This window comes from Heliconius melpomene, chromosome 17 (genome assembly GCF_056956725.1).
Source record: "Heliconius melpomene rosina isolate 202511_hmr_F chromosome 17, ASM5695672v1, whole genome shotgun sequence".
In the NCBI taxonomy this organism is placed as follows: Eukaryota; Metazoa; Arthropoda; class Insecta; order Lepidoptera; family Nymphalidae; genus Heliconius; species Heliconius melpomene.
Genome location: NC_140405.1, coordinates 6,821,193 through 6,846,558, shown reverse-complemented (window position 1 = coordinate 6,846,558; position 25,366 = coordinate 6,821,193). Strand labels below are relative to the sequence as shown.

General features: G+C 33.7%; 1 protein-coding gene across 1 annotated transcript in view; it reads left to right on the top strand.

Annotated features, from left to right (window-relative positions):
* The window catches only part of rdgC (retinal degeneration C), a 38,782-nt gene extending 14,312 nt beyond the window's left edge, over positions 1-24,470 (top strand). The window contains exons 5-14 of the mRNA XM_085200407.1: positions 1,646-1,810; positions 5,218-5,384; positions 5,948-5,984; positions 7,540-7,689; positions 9,520-9,597; positions 18,767-18,952; positions 19,302-19,557; positions 21,128-21,276; positions 21,993-22,095; positions 22,327-24,470. Of these exons, the coding sequence (XP_085056533.1) occupies positions 1,646-1,810; positions 5,218-5,384; positions 5,948-5,984; positions 7,540-7,689; positions 9,520-9,597; positions 18,767-18,952; positions 19,302-19,557; positions 21,128-21,276; positions 21,993-22,095; positions 22,327-22,544 (1,509 nt within the window). The 3' untranslated portion in view covers positions 22,545-24,470. The remainder of the gene's footprint in view (positions 1-1,645; positions 1,811-5,217; positions 5,385-5,947; positions 5,985-7,539; positions 7,690-9,519; positions 9,598-18,766; positions 18,953-19,301; positions 19,558-21,127; positions 21,277-21,992; positions 22,096-22,326) is intronic.
* Positions 24,471-25,366: the final 896 nt, after the last annotated feature.

Genomic DNA, 25,366 nt, shown 5'->3' with positions numbered 1-25,366 from the left:
ACTCATTTTCAGTAATTTAAAAGTTTATTGCGTTATAAAACATAATATCACATACTTTATGTACATAATAAAAAAAAATGATTATAACAAGACTGCCGCCATATAATTTTAAAGCATTATACAAAGTTAATCTTATAATTATTCTAAGAATAGGTTATTGTGATTCATTTACGTGTTTACTTTAAAATGATACATTATATAGAAAACCTTTTATTCGTAACTATGCGTAGTACAATTTAAAATTAAGCTGTACGTGTAATCGCGACGGTAGTTGGTGCTATCCCACTCGGGGGAAATAAATATTACTTTTATATTATATAATATTTTCATTTCTTCTCTCTGATTAAGACGTTAGGGTCACGCAATGCCTTGAAAATTCGGCGGAAAGTGTGGAACGGAGTTTCTCAACACTACGTTTCCTCTGCTTACCGTACTATGTTCGGAGTACAGCGTAAAGCTGGGAAAAAATAACGTTTATAATTAATATTTATGGTCATAAAATATTGGTTGTAATTAAATAATGGTGGTATCGTACGGTAGACTAAACATGCCAATGTACATGAAACTTGATTTCTGTCAGTCACATAGTGATGTTGCGTCTACGAATATCTAATGTACGAGTATTTTTAGTACCAACATCATGAGTCTTTTAAATGAGAATGATATAATGATATATTTATAATTTCATTCTTAACGTAGGCGAAGTAGAGTAGAGTGATTTTATTTCTTTTTCTGTGCTTTTAAACTTGTAACCTCTTGTCTTATTGGTAAGAGGTTACATTACATACTAAAATATAGTTTTTTTTACTTTAATATTTTTTTATAGGCAGAGGGAATCTGGGAGCCCAGTGCTAAGACACTCCGTTGCCCATTAGGATAGTATGTTCGTTACTTTGGCAAAACTGAAGGCCGCGTTTTGCGTCTTTACTAGAGTGAGAAAAAGAAAATATTAAATATTTCAACTCCTGAGTGGGATTCGACCCAAAACTGTCTACAGTCGCACGTCTTTTTGCCCCTGCGTGACAGCGTGCAAAGTACTTATATTGGTTTTATAAAACATATAAATTAAGCGCTGCCTGGGCCAAGCTCAAGGGGCTGATATAGAAGAGCATCATCCGACCGGTTCTTTTATACGGCAGCGAATGTTGGCTGGCACTATCTCGGCACACTCAGGAGCTTCACGTCACGGAAATGAAGATGCTGAGGTGGATGTGCAGCGTAACGCGGTCTAACCGCATACGCAACACATTCATTCGAGGTAGTCTTGGAGTCCGTGACGTAGCGGATAAGCTCCAAGAGCGTCGTCTGAGATGGTTTGGCCACGTTACGCGCCGGCCTAATAACTATGTCGGATGCAAGTGCCTTGCTATATCAGTTCCTGGAGTGAGACCTCCTGGACGCCCAAGGAAGCGCTGGCTGGATGTCGTGATGCAGGACATGAGAGCCAATGGTCTAACCACCGAGGACGCAAAAGACCGTGCAAAGTGGAATAGGTTGAGTAGGAGGGCAGACCCTCACAATAGCCGGGATTAATGCCAGGAGGAAGGAAAACATATAAATTAAGCAAGCAAATATATTTTACAAATGATATTAATGTAAATTAAAAGTCTTTTCGAATAGAAAAATAAACTCTAATTTATTTCAGCATCGCTTACACCCAAAACAAGTAGCGCAGATTTTGAAGGAGGCTTCTCAAATGTTGAAGAGGCTACCTAACATCAACGTGGCGACTACCTCCATTTCAAGCCAAATTACTATTTGTGGAGATCTACACGGGAAATTGGATGACTTGCTTGTAATTTTCCATAAGGTTTGACTGATTTATTATATTTTGTTTTGTTTTAGAGATAGTAAATGTTTTAGTTGATACAGGCTTTTCCGATGATTATTTATCAATTAAAAAGTCAGTTTCACGCCGTATCCCGCATACAACAGAGTAGGCAGAGGGAGCCTAGTGTATAGACACTCCGTTCTCTATTATCCGCCGAATTCTGGAGGCATTACGTGTTGAGTGGAGATAGAACCCACAACTAGTCGCGTTTACAGTCACACACTTGTCCCCCTGCGACATGAATGCTTAGTTAATACGTTTTCTTTATGATAGACTTTGTAGGTACTTTTATTAAAAAAAATGAATAAATTTTGACTTGCATAAAAAGATAGATATATCTTTATTAAAAGTTCATATTAGTAATTTTTACAATAAATCTATATCTTTTTATGTGCTACATAAAACTGAAAAGGTTTTCAGCAACAAAGTTAGCCGAGAGGAAAAGTTACGTAATAATTTAGTCCTTTTTGTTAGAAGGGTATAAATTAACATCTCTACAAAATGTATATACTTATCTAGTTAGAGATAAAGAATAAGAAATAGTATTCTTTTATAAAAAAATATGACTAATGATCAAAAGGATAATTTTATATTTTATGTTTTACTTTTCTTTTTTGTTTTTATCTTCACTGGTTAATCCTGCACTTGACAAGGCAAGCAAATATAACCGAGGGATTATTTTTCTTTCCTAAGTATGGAAAAACACTATAAAAATGTAAAAAATGTTTAATAAATAGCATTCCATCTCGTCAACTGATAAATCTAAGAAATTTACAACCGTCACTTGGACATGGAAATTTTAATAGATATATAAGAAACACCATAACTGAGCAAATATAATGCAATCAGGTAAAGTTTAATTGTATGTAAAACGATTTATTTTCAAATTCCAACCCTACTCAAGCTAGTTTATATCTTAATTTCACTATCTGGCAAAACAAAGGCCCGTTTACCTTTGCCGAGCCAAATGAGGTCTGAATTCATTCAATTGCCTCAGTACACAAACGTACATACATACATAATATGTAATAGACATCTACGAATAGATATTGATTTGCCGGTTCTATTCATATTGTGGTACTTTATTGTTTTGTATTTCGAGTTGTACTCAAAAATAGCGAATAATATTTTTGGCTGTCATGGATATACATTGAAAGATTGTTTTTTTATTTTCAACCTTTTTCTCACATATGTATAGCCAGTTATAGGAAGTCAAAAAAAATTTTAGAATACAGTGTTTAGACAAATTTCCCCCAATTTTCGAGATACTGCGTGTTAAGTGGGGACTCAATGTCAAGTTAATCGCAGTTATATTGAAAAGTTGTCCCACTGGCCATAGTGGTGTAAGATTTTTTTTTATATTACCTTCACGTTGTAATCAACACAAAGGGAAGGTCGAGGGAACCTGGGAACGTAATGTTAAGACGAGCATTCCCTAATTAGACTTCCGTTACCTACTATCTACTAAATTCTGAAGAAATTGCGTGTTGGCGGAACTCGGTATCAGAGCGAGTAAATGAAAGTATTAATTATGTCATTCCCCCGATCGTGAATAGTATGTAATTTACACTATTTTACCTCAAATTTTGTAAAAATCTTCTAGAGCAAAGTGCGGTAATATTAGACCTCTTGATATGCATATGTGTTTTAGTGTCTGGCACAGACCCAGATTGCAGTTTCAATGGGACAATGAGTTATGAATTTTACGGGAAATAGCGTCTCAGCGTCGCGTCGTAAGAAAACAGTTAAGGATGACAGTTCGACCTAGAAACGAGAAAAAAAGTCGTTAACCTTCTTTATCCAATCACGTAATGCAAATTTAAAATTCAAATTGGCAGGATTATCTTTGAATTTCTTTGGTTAGAGGAATTATAAGTATCTTATTCGAGGTTAAGCAACAGACGGACAGACAACAAAGTGACCCTATAAGGGTTCCGTTTTTTCCTTACGGAACCCTAAAAGGGAACCAGCACAAGTCGCCAGTATATAATCTCTGGTTTGACGTCAAGACGGCGATAACTCGTGTTGTACTAACAATTAGGGAGCGGCGCACGCGTCATCCAATTTGTGCTGACTGCCGACTGCTGACTTACCCTTGATTGATAGGCCGCCTGTTACGCCGGACGACCTCGTTTGTTGATATTGTTTTTCTATTGCCTTTTCCGTCACTATTAATGAACGTTAAGAACAACGCTTTATTTGAATGACTTAATTGAAGCTATTTCTCTGCTAGTGTCAAACGAGCTGTTTCTATCATAAAACAGTTGTTTTACAGTGTCGTTTTGACTTTTATTTTCTTTATGGGTTTTGTTTTTAATTTATTTTATTAAAGTAGATGGAGTGCTTGTATTATGTAGCGTAATTTTTTATTAAATTTTATTATGTTTAATTTTTATTTATATGTATTTTCTTTAATTTGTCTCGGAACCTAGTTACTCTTTAATTTGTTTTTAACTTTACTACTTATTACTTCGGAAATCGATCAAAATTTATGCATTATTTTTTTCTTGAATTAAATTTGTACCTACAACCGTACCGTCTATTTAAGCTCGGACTAACTGCACTTTATTCGTCATTTAAGAAATCTTATACAAATATAGAATGACGCAAAAAAATAGTCATCGCGCTCAAAACGCCAAAACGATATAAAAAGGCGAATTGGATAATCCGGGTAACATTTGTCCTCTTCGACAGGATAACGCGAATCTGACGGAGGATAACGATTGCGTAACCTTGTATCGATTCGAGCACGCATTGCGTAAGTAGCCTCCGCCACGGTCAGCCTGCATTTGTGGGGATTCGCGAATTAATGTTGATTGTTCTTCGTCTTATAAAAGTAAACGCGACGGTTGTGGGTTCGATCCCCAGTCGAGGAATAGAAATATTTATTTAAATTTATTATAATATTTTCAGTTTTTCGTTCTGGTGTCGAGGCAAAGCGCGGAGTTAAGTTCCGCCTCACAACACGCATTGCCGCTAGATTTCGGCAAAAAGTGGAGAACGGAGTGTCTTAACACTAGGCCTACCCTGCTGTGTGCGGGATACATATACTCGTAGCATATTATAGTATATGTAATAATACTAAATTACTAATATATAATAGAAAACAATCGCGTTAAGTGATTTTTAATCTCTGTATGTTTGTATGTTACACGCGTTTGCAATCGGACACAATCATCACTCATATCGCGTCCCGTACATCGTTTTTGTTTAAATCCAGCCAGACGTAGCGTTATTTATAATAAAGGGAGACTTTATCAAGATTAATTGTAGTCGAGTTTATAATAACATTTTAAGAGTTTTAAACAAGGTTTAACCGGATTTTGGTGTTTATCTTCATTTCCACGAGGGTGATTTTAATACATTGAAATTTTCGTTCCGTGCAGAATGGGTTACCGTCGCCCGAGAATCCATACATATTCAACGGAGACTTCGTTGATCGTGGCAAGAAAGGATTGGAAGTGTTTTTGCTATTACTTGCCTGCATGCTGGCCTTTCCTGGAGGAGTTTATTTAAATCGCGGCAACCACGAAGATCTCATTATGAACTCCAGGTATTAAAAGTCATGTTTGATTTTCTTTTTTTTTTGTTTCATGCTTTATCCCTGTTTAGGGTAGGCCGAGGGAACTTAGTGTTAAGAAACCCCATTCCCCACTTTCCGATGAATTTTGAAACTTAACGTCATGCTTTGTTTTATTACTAGAGCAAGGCAAAGGGAATATTATATATTTCATTTCCCCAAGTGGAAATCGTACCGACAACCGTCGCGTTTACAGTCATTCGCCGTGGTACTGCGCCACGAGAGCCTTTATTTACTTATTTCTATAAGAATTGATGTTATTTTATTGTATTATACAATGCAAATAAAATCTAAGCTTATTTATTGTCCCTGATTTTCGTTTAATATTTTGCCATTAGGAAAAAAACTATTTCCAAGCGGAATGGAATGAAGGGCTTTGATATGACTTTTATTTTACGGTTCAGTACAAAATTGGTCCCGAATCAAATGTAAATTCCGTAATGCTTGTATTTATGTGAGAAAATGGTGAAGTAAATGTATATTTTTTTTTATGTATGACTTCTGTTAGATAATAAGTGTTTCTGTTAATTTCGCAGGTATGGCTTTATACGGGAAGTACATCAAAAATACAGGGTGAGTGTCCATTTTATAAGCTAAAAAGTTAAAGGGGCTTAAAATGTTAGTTATTTAGTTTTATAAAAAAAATATAGCACTAATAAATTAATAATGTATGTTGTCTATCAGGAAGTAGATACCTATATATTTTTTTATCTATCTACTCAAAAATTATATAATAATTATTTAATAATTTTGATGAAATTTTTATACCCTAACAAAAAAAATACTATTGTTGATTTTTGAGTGAAATGAATGAGAAGAACAGAGAGTATGTTTGTTTAGCTGTCCGCATTATCCCGAATATAACAGGCAAGACAGAGAGAACCTAGCGTTAAGACACTTCGTCGCCCAATTTTCAAATAAGTAAATTAGTAAAACTAAAAGTAAGAATTTTTAAGTTATAAAAATACCAATTTGATACTTAAAGTGACGTATTTAATGAGATAAAACGATAAATTGGAAGTGTAAATTGTGAATTTCATGCGTAAAGATATAAATTTTGAGTGAAATACATATTATATTATATACTTTAGGATTTAATCAAGAAAAAGTATTTTTTAAAAAAAATACAGAAACAAGTTTTCAAAGTCCTGCGACAAAATCCTTTAGAGACGTAGCATTTGAAGGTCATAGCTAACATATATAGGTAGGTACGGGATAGCTCTCAGGAGGCTTTTAGAAGTTTTTAACGACACAAAACAAATGGAAAAGTACAATAAGGGCACTCTGTTCTACATTATTTTATGTTAAATTAATTCTTATTCGTTAATTTTTCAAATCGTTATCGTTTTTTTTTTTTTTTCATAACAATGCAAAAAATAATAAAATATCTTCAATATTAATAACAATACAGCAAGTATATGAGGAAATGTTTTAATGGGGGACGGACTTAACACTTTACACTAGGTTCCCAGGTTCCATCTGCTTACGTTGCTACTTGTGGGAAACAGAAATACAAGAAATTGGACCAAGTGGGTTCGATTCTCACTCACGAGGGAAATAATTATTTAAATATTTATATTCCATGGCTCTGGTAACAAGGCTAAGCGCGGCGTTAAGTTGTATTTGCATAAAATTTATCCTGATATGGATGACAGTAGACATTATCACAATGTAACCCAACGCGGGTTACACATGAGTTTTTCATATCATTATGTAGGTTAGCTGTCAACGAAATGGGAATCCCTTTAATGATTGTCAACTTTCTTTGAGGGACGGCTTTTATCGAAGAAGATTTTTGTAGTATATTTTTTTCGTATACCTACATAATACCAACGCAATGCGTATTTTGTCAGGACACTCCGTTCTTCTTCTTTCTTCTTTCCGCCCGCATTTGAGTTTGAGTGACGAGTAACCCAATGTGTTTAGAGTGACGAGTAACCCAATGAAGCATTCGTTTTACTAGAGGGGAGAAATAAAGAGCTCTACTCTAAACTACCCTACTTAAAAAAGTGCTTTACTCTGAATGGGAATCGAATTGATAACCACTGTACACAGTCAGACACAGCCCCATTAAACCTCTACTCTCCATTGGTCTCATAAAATTAATATGTTTTATATTATTATATAGCACAACGCTGAACGGTTGTTGAAGCTGATAGAAAATGTATACCGCTGGCTTCCCCTGGGCACCATCATTAATAATCGCGTGTTTGTCGTCCACGGCGGTATATCTGATACTACCGACTTGGATATGGTGAGAAGCCTAGAAAGGGATAAGGTAAGTTTTGATTTAAATAACATAAGATATAACAAGAAATTATAATTTTGCAAAAAATATGGCAACGGCAAGTACCTAAAATATTTTAAGATCTTTTGGGCAATTATTTACAAATAGGATACTACAATATTAAAACCATACTAATTTTTGTTATAAAAGGTATTCCCGGTTGTATATTTGAGGTGTATTAAAAACCGCTGTCGCGAGCTTTTAAAGTCATAGCCTAATTTATTATCATGAAAATATTTTCCTTCGCTCTTAGGACACGTACCACTATTTCAACACATCCAAAGATCCATTAATATTAAAGGTATTAGGTAAAATTACTAAAAGCCAAAATTGTTGTAGGTATAAGATTTTAAATTGATATTAATATTCATTTAGGACAATCATCTTACTGTAGTGAATTTTAATGCGGATATTTCGAAACACTTTGTTTTTAAAAATCGATACTATTATTAAGTAAATAGTCATTTTTATGTGAAACGTAACAAAATTATTAATACTTAAACTAACTTAATTTGATCTATGTATTATATAAATATCTATGTATTAAATAAATACTATATATAAAACAAATAGATATCTATATATATAAAAGGACTGGTCCTCACTGACTGAGGTAAGATGCACGCACAGCCGTAACCGCTGTGAGTAGAAACGTGAAATTTGGACAGATGTTTACTTTCATAATCTGGACATCCACTAAGAAGGGAAGGGTTAAAAATTTTAACCCTAAAGGGGTGAAATAGGGGTTGAAAGTTTGTATGGAAAAAAAATTGAATCGGCACCGATTTTATTTGAAATTTAGATTTTTAAAAGTATTTAATGGAACACGTGTTTCATCGTTTTCTAGAATTCTCCCCCTACGCAAATACGGGGTTGAAAGTTTGTATACATTTTTTTTAAATCGGCACCAATTTTTATAAAATTTAAAATTCAGACTCTTTAAAGTATTTAATTGAACACATGTTTCATGATTTTCTAGAATTTTACCCCTAAGGGTGCAAATAAGGGATGGAAAGTTTGTATGGAAAAATCTTTAAATCGCCACCGATTTTTATAAAATTTGAAATTTAGACACTTAAAAATATTTCAATGAATACGTTTCGTGGTTTATTAGAACTCACCCCTAAATAAGCAAGCGAAGCTGCGCGCGTCCGCTAGTTTAGGATAAAAAAACAAAATAAATTGCTCTGACATTTTTCTGTGAAGCTGTAATATTTTCTTTCAATAGGAAGGTAATTAACGACACAAGAGATGACGAGCACAAAATAAATATATACCTACTGCGATATCACAGTATCAATTATTAATATAATATCAGCTATTTCCTCCAACGTATGTACTATATTCCAACTTATTGATATAAAAACAATGTCATATTTTCCACATGCAAATGAAATAAAAACAAAAATTGATATAATATTTTGCTGAAGAGTCTTTTATATATATATTAAATCGAAAGGTCACTCACTCATCATGGAATCTGAAATTTTGCATAGGAGTTATTTATAGGACGTAGGTGCTCGCTAAGACGGGAATTTGTAATATTCGACTCCTAAGGAGATGAAATAGGGGTTGAAAGTTTGTAAATTTAAATCGCCACCGATTTTTATAAGATTTGAAATTTAGACTCTTAAAAATATTTCATTGAACACGTGTCGTTATGGTTTATTAGGATTCACCCCTAAGAGTGCAAATAAGCAGGCGAAGCTGCGCGCGTCCGCTAGTATGAAAATAAAAACAACATATATGCTTTTAAATATAAAAAGCAACATGAAAGTTTTATAGGTGAAGTGGCAATTACAAATAGCATTATCTTTGCAGTACGTCTCCCTTCTCCGGCCACCGATGAACGAGAGCGCGAATCCCGCAGAAGTAATTGATAAGGTGGAGTGGAAACAGGTGAGTATCAATTATTTATTCCCTAGCTCATCGATCGATCTTATTGTGCCTTATAGCCGAGTCATATACTGATTTATATTTTGACTGATGCCAATTCTTATTTTTTTTTTCTAAGATTTTATTTTTGAGAGTTTATTTAAAATATTATTTTACTGTAGACATATAATAATTATAATAATTTAGAGAAATTGTATTAATTTTTAATTGCTTTTTTTTTGCTCCATCTAAAATAACAAAACTGTTGTTTTTAGGGTAAAATTATAAGGCATTTTTATGAAAAATAAATGCAGCTTTTTTATTTACTAGTATCTCTAATATTTTAAAGCAGGGACAGAGAGAAATATATGAAACATTGCTTGCATACTTTCGCTCATTAGTTAACATTGTGTTTTGAATTATGAAATTCAACACCACGCTTTCTTGACCAGGGAAATATTTCGAAATTAAATATTTTCTTATATTAGACAAGATGATAAAGAAATATAATTGGTATTTTTTAAAGGCACCGCAATAACATTAGATATTGTAAATTAATAAGAATATATTTTTAAACGAGTTATATATTAATAAGAAACTGATGACAGGGTAAGCTCCTAATAATGAAAACTGTGCCAGAACATTCTAACGATCGCAGTAATCATCCGGTGGATTCTGCGCTTATCGTGTTACTCTCGGTTTACTATCGGGTCACCGTCTAATTAGTTTCCGTGCAACTTGTAAAAGCGTCTCACGAGTTTAATAGTTTTCTTGTTAAAACAAAATAGTTCTTGTTAGTCAAATATACCCAAAATATATAGCCAAAGCTTTAGGAGGCCAGTTATGGCGTAGGAGCTAATATGTGTGGGTTGTGGTTTTGATCTCCACTCGAAGGAATGAAATATTTATTTATTTTTTTATTTCCATTTCTTCGCTCTGGTGTCAAGGGCAAGCCCGGCATTGGGTTCTACCACTCAATATGCCCCCAGAATTCGGAGGAAAATGGGAAAGTGTCGTAACACTAGGTTCCTTCTGCCTACCCTGCCATGTGCGGAATACAGCATGAAGCTCATTTCAAAGCTTAGGTATAGATTATGTGGTATTTACGAGTATTTTTTTATATAAAAATAATTATATCTATCTACGTCTCTACGCCTGAATGTAATATGTGAGAGTTAAGCATTGTCATTACATCTCATATTGTTTCTTAGAACAGTCACGAGTATTGTATATTGTTATTTTTTCTACCCACTTCACTAGTAAGTAGGTATTATGTTGGGAACGTTCGTCTAGTAAAGTCTCGTAAAGTAAAACCGTTTTAAATCGTTTCAGGGTCATCTTGAGGGTAGATGACACTGCAATGCAGTACAGACTATTTTAATAAAGAGGTTATGTTGTGATAGAGTCAACTAATAATAATTTAATATAAAGTCAATAGTTTGTTGTCTTTTTTTTCTTAAACATCCAGTAATGATTGTAAATGGAAAAGTAATAAAAAATATTTAATGATAAATCATATTTTGAGGCCAGTCGTAGCGCAGGGGTTCCAGTATGTGACAGTAAACGAGACAGGTTCTGGGTCATTTTCTTGCTCTGGTAGCTCAATGCTTCCAGACCTGGGCATGGGAGAATGGGAACGGAGTGCTCTAACACTAGGTTCCCAGGTTCCCTCTGCTTCTACCTTGCGATGTGCGGGATTCAGTTTGTAGTGAAGAAAAAAAAGATTCTAACAAATGTACGCCTAAAATATAAGATACGTGTTCTGTATTTTATCAGAAAGTAATTAGGCACTTTCTTGGGCTTAATCTTGTCGATAAGTAGATTACGCCCGTAGCGAAACTAATACGTTTCTATAATGAACTAAAAGAAAAGCTTCATTACCACTTTACTTACTAGTTAGTTAAGTCTTCGCACAATTTTTGATTTCGTGGAAATTTATATAATACTAGCGACCCGCTCGCGGTTTCACCCGCGTGAACTATGTTATTATTAATTTCTGTCTCCATGTCCATGTCACTACGTCCTAGTGACGTCTATGTAAAATTTGAGACTCCTAGCATTTGTAGTAACGAAATTTCATACAAAGTTTCGACTCCAAAAACAACCCCTTAGAAATTGAATTTTTCAAATTCCCGTCTTAGCGAGCACCTACGTCCTATAAGTAACTCTTATGCAAAATTTGAGATTCCTAGCACATGTAGTTTCTGAGATTTCGTGATGAGTGAGTGACCTTTCGATTTTATATATATAGATGAGAGGCCAGTCGTGCCAAGGCTAGATGTACCAGGGGTACAAAGTGTGACTGTAAACGCGACTGGTTGTGGGTTCGATCCCCACTCGAGGAAGTGAGTTATTTTTTTTTTTTTTTTATTTTTATTTCTTTGCTCTGGTGTTAAGGCAAAACGTGGAATTGAGCTTCGCTACTCAACACGCAATGCCTCCAGAATTCAGCGGAAAGTTAGGAACAGAGTGTCTTAACACTAGGTTCCCTTTGACTATCCTGCTGCGTGCGGGATACAATGTGAAGCTGATTTATATAGTACTCGTATGACTAAACAGTGCTAAAATACCTCACGCTTAGCAAATATTTTATAGTATATCAGCTCTAGTCTCTTTAAAATGTTAAAGTTACATTATTTTCCATCACGTTTAAACATTTTAAAACTAGAATCTGAATACGTGGGAGTTGAAGCCAGTAAACTACAATGTTAGTTTGGCTTCTCTTGTCACGTACCCTAATACCGTAGGGTGTTAGGATAAAATGAAGTTAGTTATAAAAGTGAAATTATGTCATTGCATAAAGCGGCTAAGCTCACAATATAGTTTTCAAAATTATGCATGTCCCAGTTGTATATTTGTATATAAATTTAAAATTATCTTCGACTGGCGGGCATGCGGTTAGTTGGCATACATACATACGAAATGGTCTGATTGGGAGACTTGGGAGATATTTGAATAAAAAATAGCTTTGTTTATCAAAGGCATTGTGCCTTCTTTCTTAAAAACTTACCCCATTGGGAAATATGCGTTCAGCATATTCAATACGTGATCGAAATAAAAATCTTCATCTTCTCCAGAAAACCTGGAAATATTTAACGACATTAAAAATATTAATTTCAGAACGGACTCTCGTTACATTACGTTCACATTAACTTCTCTACTTTCCTGAGAAAAAGAAAAGTTAACCTCAATAGCTGACCACACCTTGTGTTATTTATAAAAAAAAAAACAACTCCATCGTTAATTGTATAAAATTAATGATTCAAAAGATTTGATATCATTTTACATTTTATATGGATTCGCCCACTTTTATACGGACGGCCCCAATTAAGCCTTTTACGTGGTGCTGCATACTGACATGATATATCGATATTTTATGATATTTTATTACTTTTTCATCGTGTAACAATTGGCTTATTGTACGTTTATCACCTACATTTTAACATACCAAACAATGTTTAAACGAATGAGTGTAATGGGGTGGAATGGAGACTAAAATCCCATATCACCATGTCCTGACCCATCTCGAAAAATAAAAGAAGTGAAATTAAAAAATGCTCATACTAAATATAATTTATATTACAATAAATATATACGTATATTTTATGTAGATATAGATGAAACAAATGGGTTCGAGTTAAAATAAAAGATTCACGAAGCTTTCATTTCGTTTGCCAAATGTACGGGTTTATTGAGTTATTGTCGCTCTCTCATCATATTTCTTTGCCCTCGGCACCAAGTCTGAAAGTATCATCCTTTAGTAATATAGCTTTATCACCGGACCCCTGAGTGTGACTCGATAAACTGTTCTAGAACTGCTTATGAAGTTCTGTCCTCTGAGGGAGTCTTGTACAATTTGTCGATCGCTGTAATCATGTGCTTCGTTTATTAGGGTTTAGGTTATTATTAAGTTTATTTGGGGTAAGTTTTTATTATGTTAACTATGGAGTTAGGCTTTTAAAAAGGAAATGTTTCCGTCTGTACAGGAAGTGAAAAATGTTACACTAGCTTGTAAAATGTTGATATTTTTAAATAAAATAATAAGAATTATTAATTACTAGCGACCCTCTTGCGGCTTCGCCCGCTTTTACTACTGGATTATTCATACAATGTATGTTTGCAAAGCACTTTAGATAATGTGAAAATTAATTAAACCCTAATGCAACCCGCATTTTCGTAGTTTCAATAAGGGTTTTCCAATTGTTTTACACAGCAAGGATTTTTTAGTAGGTACCGTAATTTTAAATCTGTGCTACTAATCTTTTCAAGTACTTATTAAAATATATTTAAACTAGCGACCCTCTTGCGGCTTCGCCCGCTTTAACTACTGGATTATTCATGTAATGTTTGTTTGCAAAGCACTTAAGATAATGTGAAAATTAATTAAACCCTAATGCAACCCGCATTTTCTTAGTTTCAATAAGGATTTTTCAATTGTTTTACACAGCAAGGATTTTTAGTAGGTACCGTAATTTTAAATCTGTGCTACTAATCTTTTCAAGTACTTATTAAAATATATTTAAATGACTATTTTTAGATAGTTAAATGACTATTTTTAAACGGAAGAAATTATAAACAAAAACCTACCTACCTAATAGCTACTACAAAAAATGTGAAACCAAATATATCGCGCTTAAATAATACATTCAACTCCAATTATCCAATACGTGCAAACGCATCTAACTAAACCTCCGTTGCTTTAGAGGCAGCCGGGTTTTTTCTTTTCGAGCTTGTGGTTAATGCTGAAGGGGGTATTCTGTCCCTGATGAAAAGCAAGCACGACGTGGCTGTCCGTGACGAAAATTAAATAGAATGCATGGGCCGGGAATCGAACCCGGGCCGCCCGCGTGGCAGGCGAGCATTCTACCACTGAACCACCGATGCGTGTTAGGCAAGCGGGCACGGCGGACGCATGGCGAGTGGCGAGCCGTTTCGCAGCAAGGATTTTTTTGATCGTGTAACAACTTCTAAAGTACTTATTAAAATGAAAAACAGTAAAAGACAGTCTACATTAAATGGCAAACGTAACTAATGTACTTATTTATATGCTGAGAGTAAGGGATAAGTGAAACTTGAGTAACATACAGCTGATGTGTCAACGGCGAGATGTGTCAACAATTAAATGCGTTTTTCTGTAAAACTATTCGCAATTTCGAAATATTGTAAAAAGCAAATTTTATCTTCGTTTAACGTAGAAAATTAATAAAGTATTTTAAAGGATAAGGATTAATACCATTATGGAAAAATATCCCTCACAATAAAAAATATATTGAAATTATTATTTTTAGACAGAAATATGATCACTACACGTTATCCTTAAAAGATAAAAATATGCTCTCGCGGACTTTTTTGTAGATCTCATTGAGAGGAACAATACTCCAGTACATTTTTTTCATGTAGTACTTACCATTAAAGCAGCGCATGCGCGAATGTGTCTCAGCGGGTAGGACTTTATTCATATTTTTCGTATTTATGTTAATTTACATAAGAATGTACAAATAATAAACTATATATAAACCTTCTACGAAAAACACTCGACCTAATGGTGAAAACCGCAATAAAATCCGTTGGGTGGTTTAGAAGAAGAAGAGTTAGAAACAACAGACAGACACGAAAAGCGACTTTGTTTTATAAGATATATAGGATATAGGATATAGGATGACTATTTTTAAACGGAAGAAATTATAAACAAAAACCTACCTACTAATAACTACTACAAAAAATATGAAACCAAATATATCGCGCTGAAATAATACATTCAACTCCAATTATCCAATACGTGCAAACGCATCTAAATCTTCGTTGCTATAGAGACAGACGGGTTTTTTTTTTCGAGCTTGTGGTTAATGCTGAAGAGGGTATTCTGTCCCTGATGAAAAGCAAGTACTACGTGGCTGCCTGTGAGGAAAATTAAATAGAATGCATCGGCGGGGAATCGAACCCGGGCCGCCCGCGTGGCAGGCGAGCATTCTACCACTGAACCACCGATGCGTGTAAGGCAGGCGGGCACGGCGGGCGCATGGCGAGTGGCGAGCCGTTTCGCAAAGGATTTTTTGATATTGTAACAACTTCTAAAGTACTTATTAAAATGGAAAACAGTAAAAGACAGTTTTGGTCTACATTAAATGGCCAACGTAACTAATATACTTATTTATATGCTGAGAGTAAGGGATAAGTGAAACTTGAGTAACATACAGCTGAAGTGTCAACGGCGGGATGTGTCAACAATTAAATGCGTTTTTCTGTAAAACTATTCGCAATTTCGAAATAGTGTAAAAAGCAAATTTTATCTTCGTTTAACGTAGAAATTTAATAAAGTATTTTAAAGGATAAGGATTAATACCATTATGGAAAAATATCGCTCACAATAAAAAATATATTGAAATTATTATTTTTAGACAGAAATATGATCACTACACGTTATTCTTAAAAGATACGAATATGCTCTCGCGGACTTTTTTGTAGATCTTATTAAGAGGCACAATACTCCAGTACATTATTTTCATGTAGTACTTACCATTAAAGCAGCGCATGCGCGAAAGTGTCTCAACGGGTAGGACTTTATACACATTTATCGTATTTATGTTAATTTACATAAGAATGTACAAATAATAAACTATATATAAACCTTCTACGAAAAAAACTCGATCTAATGGTGAAAACCGCATCAAAATCCGTTGGGTGGTTTAGAAGAAGAAGAGTTAGAAACAACAGACAGACACGAAAAGCGACTTTGTTTTATAAGATATAGGATTATATTATCTAGTGTTAAGACACACCGTTTCCCATTTGAGTGGCGGAACTCAACGTCGCGCTTAGCGTCGACACCAGAGCGAAGAAATAAGAAAAGTATAAATTTAAATAGATATTTCAATTCTTTGAGTAGGGGTCGAACCCACAACCAGTTTACAGGCACACTTTGTGCTCCTGCACCACGACTGGCCTCTAAAGTTAAAAGTTGCTTTAAAGCATTAACTAGAAAATACAGACTACTGAACTAAAAAGGGAAAATCCTAGCTTGTTTACTACATACATTTCACTCTACTACAGAAAAAAAGTCGTCGTCGAATGAAAACACGTGTGTTTTAACATTCAGCTGGTTTTACACAAACCACTGAGAGAGCTTTTGTTTTAGTTGTTAACGAAATGTAGACTACGACAGCATTCAGTGCATTTCGTGATGTTAGTTCATCATAAAAGTCGTTTTAAAAAATATTATATTTGTTTAAAATATCGGTTTTTATAAATATATTATCTGAGGGCTATTTAATACACGTTAATGTTAAGGCCGTCGTGGCGAAGGAACACAATGATGTGATCGTAACGCGACGGTTGTGGGTTCAATCCCCGCTCGAGGAAGTGAATTATTATTAATATTTTCATTTCTTCGCTCTTAATTCCAGCGTTGAGTTCTGCAATACCCCAAAAAAAAAGCGGAAAATAGGGAACGGAGTGTCTTAACTAAGTGCTTTCTATATTCTTTAAGGAAAAACCATCATAAACTTTATGCGATAGATACAAATGAATGCTCCAGAATTTGAAGCCGTGACCAAAAATACAATCAGGATAATGAATGTACATACTAAATTAACCACCGAGCTGGCAGTGGCCTGCAGTATGCCTATAACGCGAGGTAGATGTAGGTTGGATAACTAGGTAAATCTAGGTAAATTAATGCAGCGCGAGGTCTCGTTAGAGGTGCACTGCTTTCTCTATGTACAAAGGTATTAGACTCAGGTATCAACTCGATTGCAGAGCCAATATGCGTATACTATATAATTATAACGAGGCCAGTCGTGCCGCAAGGCCACAAGTGTTCTACTGTCAACGCGATAGGTTATGGGTTCGATTCCTACTCGAGGAAATTAAACATTCAATATTTTTATTTCGTCGTTCTGGTAATGAGATACTCAACATGCTATACCTCCAGAATTCGGGGAAGTCTAGTCTTAACACTAGGTTCCCTCTACTTACCCTGCTAAATGCTGGTTACAGCGTAAAGCTGAAAAAAAATCTACATTATATATTATAGTGAAAATATAACTAACGTTATAATGATTTTGTTGAAGTTACATTTGTTCCATTATAATCAATGCTTCAGCAATACGATAAAACAAATAAAACTACTTTGAAAGTAGATATCTTATATCTGAATTCTGAATCGTAAATTACTTTTTGTGACACGAATATTGTCATTGTGTAGATAACGGACCTACGGCTTTTGTTTAAGTATATTATAGTTGTTATTACTTAGCCAACCAAGGCCGGGGCTCTTCTGCCTCGGCCTCGCGCAAAATGCGGTGACAAAATAGAGGCTACTGGGGCCAAAAGCATACTATACTTGTACGGACGTATATCAGATAAAAATATTTGCGGTGGTTATATTATTAATGTATTTTTCTTTTTTAGGGTTTCGTACCTCGAAAGGAATAAACGGAACCCCTATAGGATTAGTTTGTTGACCGTCTGTCAAGGCCTTTTTTAAATACTCAATTATACTGTCCCTTGGAGCTGAGAAAAAATTAAGTTTTCAAATAAACCGTATCAAAAGATACGATTTATGCGTCTATTTGGTTGCATTTTGTTTGAAATTCGCCCTGTAATAAAAACCTATACGGTACTTACCGTAGATCTACCTAGTCCTATTCACTTAACTGGCCCTTTTATATGAAAAAATAAATAAAAACATGACTAAAAGCTGTCATTGGGAAAGCACTTTACACTAGAAAAAACTTTTACATGAAAATACCGATTCATTCGATATCACCGTGATAGGTACTTTTATATAAGTATTCTATACATCAAATAAATCTTTTCCTCGTATAAATATATTTCTGAGGTGCCGGTGTTAGCTTAGAATGTATGAATGAAATTTATTAAAGAATTTGTTAAGTAATAAACTTGGGAAGATTATCTTTCCAAAGTATTTGAAACATTTATTAAGTGTGAAATTAAATAAAGCTGTTTCGGAATTTAGAAACAAAATGTTTCATATTTATAATTTAAGAATAAAATTAAAATTATTTCAGTCATAAAGAGATATTTGTATTATTATACAATTTTTTTTGTATTATTATAGCTCGTAATCTTAGAGCAAAAATTGTCATCTTAGTAATATATTTGTAATAAATGCTTAAACTGCACTGATTGGGTACATTCATTTATTATTTTTATTTATTCTCTTTCCCCCCAGGTTTTTGACATACTCTGGTCAGACCCACAGAGTACTGGCGGTTGTGTGGCGAATGCATTACGTGGTGCAGGCACGTATTTTGGACCCGATGTTACCGCTACTTTTCTGAGCAAGAACAAGTTGAGCTTTTTGGTGAGAAGTCACGAATGCAAGCCCGGCGGTTACGAGATCTTGCATAATGGAAATGTAATGTTTTTCTATTCTTTTCATTGTAAACTCAAGATAATTTTATTTGTCATAATCATGGGCATATCTAGAGATATCTTCGGGTAAGGGGGCCTGGGGCTGGACTTTAGCATTAAATAGGTACGTAGATTGATTGATTTCTCGATATATGGCGTTTCGAGCGTGCCAGTTGAGCACAATTCATTTCGCCAATAGCTACGTAAATCTTTCGTTAGTAAAATCTCTGAGGTGGGCACCAGACTATTCCGGCAAGGGCACGGCCTAACCGGGCCCCCTATTCCTACGCCCATAGTCATAATAACAACGACGTTATATACTTAAATATGTTATAAACGTTTTCCTTTCTCAGGTGATAACAATATTCTCTGCATCGAACTATTACGAGCTCGGTTCCAACAAAGGCGCTTATCTAAAGTTACGCGGCAATTCTCTAGACAGGCAATTTGTCCAATACACGGCAGCTGTATCACGTACTCGCCGTCTCACGTTCCGCCAGAGAGTTGGTCTGGTGGAGTCATCTGCTATGAGGGAATTACATAGTCATATTGTGATGGCACGACGAACTTTGGAAGCCACTTTTCGGAGCATGGATGTGGACCAAAGTGGTTTGTAATTACATTTTTTTTCCTGCTTCACGCTTTATCCCGCATGTAGAGGGTTTCCTGAGGGAGCCTAGTGTTAAGACAGGCGTTGCGTGTTAGGTGGAGGAACTTAACCCTGCGTATTAGCTCGACACCAGAGCGAAGAAATGAAACTTTTAGATATTTTATTTCCTCGAGTGGAAATCGAATCTCCAACCTGATGCGCTTACATTTCCACGCTTGTGCCCTGCGCCACGACTGTCCTTAATTAAATATATTATACTTAGCTATATTTAAAATGCACTATACTGTAAATATATATTTTTGTAAAACTAACTTTCACATAAATTCAATTTAAATTCTTTGAAATTCAAAAATTTTACATTCAATAAAATAGTAAAAGAACTTTACAGGGAAGTTTATGACTCTGCCATACAACTTTACAAGTTTTCTTGTGTATTTCTTCTTCAGTTACAGTTTTGTTTGTTTACTGGTGTGCGATTTAAAAAGTAGAAATTGACTGAAATATTACTTGGAAATGGAATATTATAATAATTCAAATAATATTCTACAATAAGAGAAAATTTTACTTAATTTAGAGAAAATTTTACGTTACATTCCTCCATTGTACGTTGTTTAAATTAATTGTTATATAATATTATTGTTAGCAATATTAGTAACTAAATCTACAGTGAAATTGTGACCCATTTTTAAATATTAACTTTAAATTAATCTTAGTAAAGTAGTAAAAAAATTAAAACTTTTAAATAAAAAAGTACATAAGTAAAAACAAAGTATATCTATACTTTAGTAGGTAACCGAGCTTAAAAGCTTTCCTTTATTTTATTCTAAACTGAATTTTCTTTTTGCTGCCTCAAAGTTTTGGTTGAAATTGGGAATCATTTGTCACTATTATCTTTAGAATTCAACGTGACATTAGACTGATCATTAATCAGCATCTTTCTTTGTATTTCTACGGTTTTAAGTAAGATACGAGAGGGCACTCAAATTAAAATAAGATTTAGTAATAAAAGCTTATTTATTTTTACATTTTAATATCTATTTTGATATTTACGGTTTGTTTCTTGTGATCTCGTTCTACATAAATTACAGTGCAGTCCAACAATTAAAATAGTTCATTTAGTTAGTTTGTGCTGCCTAGTTTTACATTTTGAAGAAAACACTATCCTCTATAACAAATTGCAAGGGCCGTTACTTTATGAGTCAAATTAATTAAAAAATTATAAGGACTTCTAATATGTCACTGATTAAAAGCTAATATTTAATAGAAATCAGCAATAAAATACTTAAATTATTTTCTTTCATCATTTGTATTCAGCGCCCATATATTCTGTCTCAATCAATAATTACGTGTCGTTTACTTTGTGTAGATAACTAGGGGCTCAATGTCGATAATTGGATATCTATTTTGTACTAATACAAATTTAAAGCAATTTGAACTAAAACCAAATATATATTTTGTAAATTAAAATTTATTTAATGATGTTGGCTTTTAATTATAGTTTTAAACTTTATATATTTTTTATCTGTATCAGTCTTGGTGCAATTACCCTATCAGTAGTCATTGTTACAGGCTTTATTACAATAAGCGACTGGTGTTACGCCATGGAAGAAACTACACACCTTGGTCTACCATGGCGTATGTTGAAGGATAAGCTCGTGCGGACCGACACTGAGACGCGCCATGTCCGTTATATGGACACATTTGATTTAACTGCAAATGTACGTTTTACAACTATTTTTATAATAATTTATATTCGCTCTGTCCCGCGTGTAGCAGAGTAGGCTGAAGGAGCCCAGTGTTAAGGCACTCCGTTCCCCACTTTCTGTCGATTTTCTTCGAGGCAATGCGTGTTGAGTGGTGGAAATCAACGCCACTCTTTGTCTGATCACTAGACTAAAGAAACGAAAATATTAAATATTTGATTTCTTCAAGCGGGAATTGTTGAAAGCTCAATGATGTAGTTTGATTTAAATATATATTTATGTATCTATATATATTTGTGTTAATAGCCACTTGCTATCTATAAAAATATCATAATCCTGTAATTAAAAAAAAATAATATCTCACCTATATTACCAAGATTCAACCAATCGTGAACTTTAAATCTGTTCTTTCAATTGAATTTGATAAATTACTGAAGCTTGTCAGAAAATTTTGCCGCTTCAATGAATGAATGACCTTTGCCTTTTGAGGCTAATGCTTAATTAGCCGATTTGTCATATTGAAATTTTACAGAATTGAATGTTATAAATGTATAAATTTGTTTTGTGAAAAAAAATTACTTAAGTAAATATACAAAGAAAAGTTTTACACGAAATAAAAAAAATCTTTTATATAACGAAATAAAATATGTCAATCTGTCTGCAAATTTAGTTTGCTGCTATAATTTAAAAAAGTTTCAGATATAAAATTGTATTGTCCATATTCGTTACAGAAAGTTGGTCGAAAGTCCGACACTCAAACCGTTGTTGAAACGCTTTATAAAAATAAAAGAAGTTTGGAGGCCATATTTAAAATACTCGACAAGGATAATTCAGGTAAAAGTTGTTGCATAATTGAACTTAAACTTTTGTCATTTCATAGTGACTGCATAGTTATTTGAATTTGTCACTTTGATCATACAAACAACTCTCATATTTCATTCATTTTATGCTTCTTTTTATTATCTTCTTTATGGTTATACTGTCAGTTAAAAAAGTTTATATCGTTACTTTTTAATGACACCTCTGAAGATTGATTCAGATATCATTGTATTGTTTTGCTTCAAGGTTATATAACATTAGAAGAATTTTCGGAAGCATGTCAATTACTGGGGAAGTATATGCCGAATCCAATGACTCAAGATCAGTTGGTGGATATTTGCCGACTAATGGACATAAATAAAGATGGCCTAGTCGACCTGAACGAGTTCTTAGAGAGCTTTAGGTTGGCAGAAAAGAGTTTGCACGAGGAAGACCACGTGCTGGCTGAACTACAGGCTACCTGACAGGAGCTAGACCGTTGTCCGAGCAGGACAGCGGTCGATAAAGACGAAACGGGTGTCGACATTGAAATGTTGAAAATAGACGAATCAACCCCAAAACACACGAGAAATGGCCGAGCAGTAAATGGACGTGCGGGATCTTCACGAGATATAGAGGAAATAGAATTAACAGACTACCCGAGGCCAAAACGAGCCGGTCTCTTGGAAAGCGACATTTAAAATCAATAATTATTGCGAAATATAAGTTATAAATTATAAAGCATATTTAGTTTTATATATTTTAAATTAATATCATCTTTGTCTTTTTCTATTCACATGTACCTAACTAAAAATATAATTTTAAAAGTTTGAAATACGTAGTTGAGTAATCATTCGAATATGTAAAAATAACATTTGTTTTTTTTTGTTAAATGTAAGATTATGATTTTTTTATATACAATTCTTTGATCCTGTTTAACTTAAATTATTTATTTACTTATAAATATACAATCTACATGTATGTTAATTACATTATAACTGATTAATACGTATGGCTAGGTGGAGAGGTAAATAAACCAGAAAAATTGCAACGCTTCAGTGGAATAAAAGTGTATGCCTGACATGCTGTCTACAAGGAAATGTCGAAGTTGACAAGAACCTAAATTTTCTTTTATACCTCGAGTGAGGAAATAAATGAGAGCTTTCGACCTCCTGATCTCGAACTTTATGCTGCCAAGATAATATCATGTCATGGTCATAGAAAAGTATCAATATATATTAATGGGGTCTAGACCTAAGCTTTGAATTGATATGTTCATTTCGGGCACAATTCTTGGGTGGGCACGGATCAACTGCCCCTGCTCCCTGCCCCCTACGCCACGAAGGCTTCACGTCATAATAATCATTATTATTAATATATAATAATTATAATAATCTAGATCGTCGTCTATGTGTGCATAGATTTAATTTACTTCTTGAATACATTTAGCGTGTATTATGTATTTTCTAAAGCATTTTAATAGAGCCTAATATATGTATAAAACATTTACAAAATAATGGATAGTATTTTAGATGTTGCTATGAGTATCTATTTAAAACTTTTATTTGCTAATGATATAAAAATGGTAATATAAGCTGGAATGTTTCGAAAGATATAACAAAAAATAAAGCAGTGCCAAGTATTCGAAATTAATGACAACAGAAATAAGGTACTGTGTGTGTCTGTATAATGTTTACTCATCAGATTAATACGATTATCCTCAAATAAACGAATGGGAGCAAAATTGCTAAAATTTCAGAAATTCTTATTAATGTATTTTTATATATAACTTATTTAGATTTGTAGGTGCTTAAAAGTACCAAATTACAGGCATAATCATAAGGAAGTAAAGTTCCTTGTTTCGTAGCTTATAATTAATTAATTATAAATATATATTCAATTTTCTGAGTCTTATGTAGATATAATGATGATATAGGTAAGATATTTTTCTAAATAGACTTTTGAAATTTTCATAGTCGCGTACGCTCTTCAAACATATCTACTTGGCAAGTATATTAATCATTCCAATGTGTCTTTATCGATTGTTAACTCTTCTGACATTTACTCTATACGGGTGGCTTGTTGAGGTTGTCTTGAATTATTTATTGGCTAGCTCTAGGCTATATAAAGATATTTTATCTGTGTCACAGTAAAAATAAAGTATTGGGAAAGGAACAAATAGTATATTTTAATATTTCTATTTCAACATGTTGATTTACGCGTTCACCTCAACTAGCCATCTGAATGATAAATATAATTAGCATAATGTAGTTTTCAAATATAATATGAATCATATAATAAAAATTTACTTCTTCTATTTCAAATTATAATATTAGAGTAAGTGAAATTTACTCAATTAAATTAATAATTTTTGTGCTATAAGTTTTGTCCAATAAATTGTGATACTGAAATTGCAACTTTTATTTCCTTTAATACCCTAGCTGTGTACATCGTCTTGCATATTAAATACGTGTTATATATACTTTAGAGTATTACAGTCGCACTCAGAGCTGTCGATTAGCGTTTACTTAGTATATAATAATATTATATTTGTACCATTAATGACTAATTGATGTCTCTGAGCGAGGCAGCTTATCTGGCTCTCAACTGTTCGTATCTGTGAACCAGTAACTTGGTCTTTAACTATTAAATATTACTCTCGCCAACATATTAGGGTACTGAACAGTTTTGTACGAATCGGAGATTGACAATGTTTATTTTGGTTAATAAAAATATTTCAGTCAATAAAATTGAACTTATTTAAAGAAACAATACCAATTTGAATACAATACAAATTGACACAACTAATGTTTAAATGGTTTTGTTTTAGTTGTTCTATAGAAGTTGTATAGGGTAAAACCGGGATAGATGCCGCAGTGGGATAGATGCCCCATTTTCAAAATACCTAACTTCCCGAACTCGCGACAAAAAAATAATTGTACAAGCAGGAGCCACAGTCTTCCCGCACCAAAGTTATCCAAGGACATTCGTGCAATGAGGACGCGTTTAGCACATTTTAGTAAATATCTCCGCGGCGAAATTCGTGAACGCGTCAAAGATTTAAAGGTTAATATTTTGCGTTGTATAACTTTATAATTTGTAATCAATTACGCTATATTTTTTATTACGTCGATGTACTGGTTCATTAAGACTGTATGTGGGTGCTTATAGATTCTATTTTGTTTATAATTTACTAAAAAAATTCCTTGGCATCTATCCCTATCACAAAGGATAGTTGCCCTGATTTTTCGAGGTATAGGTGCCCTTAGGGGCATCTATCCCTTTATACTCAGTATATGGAGTTAGG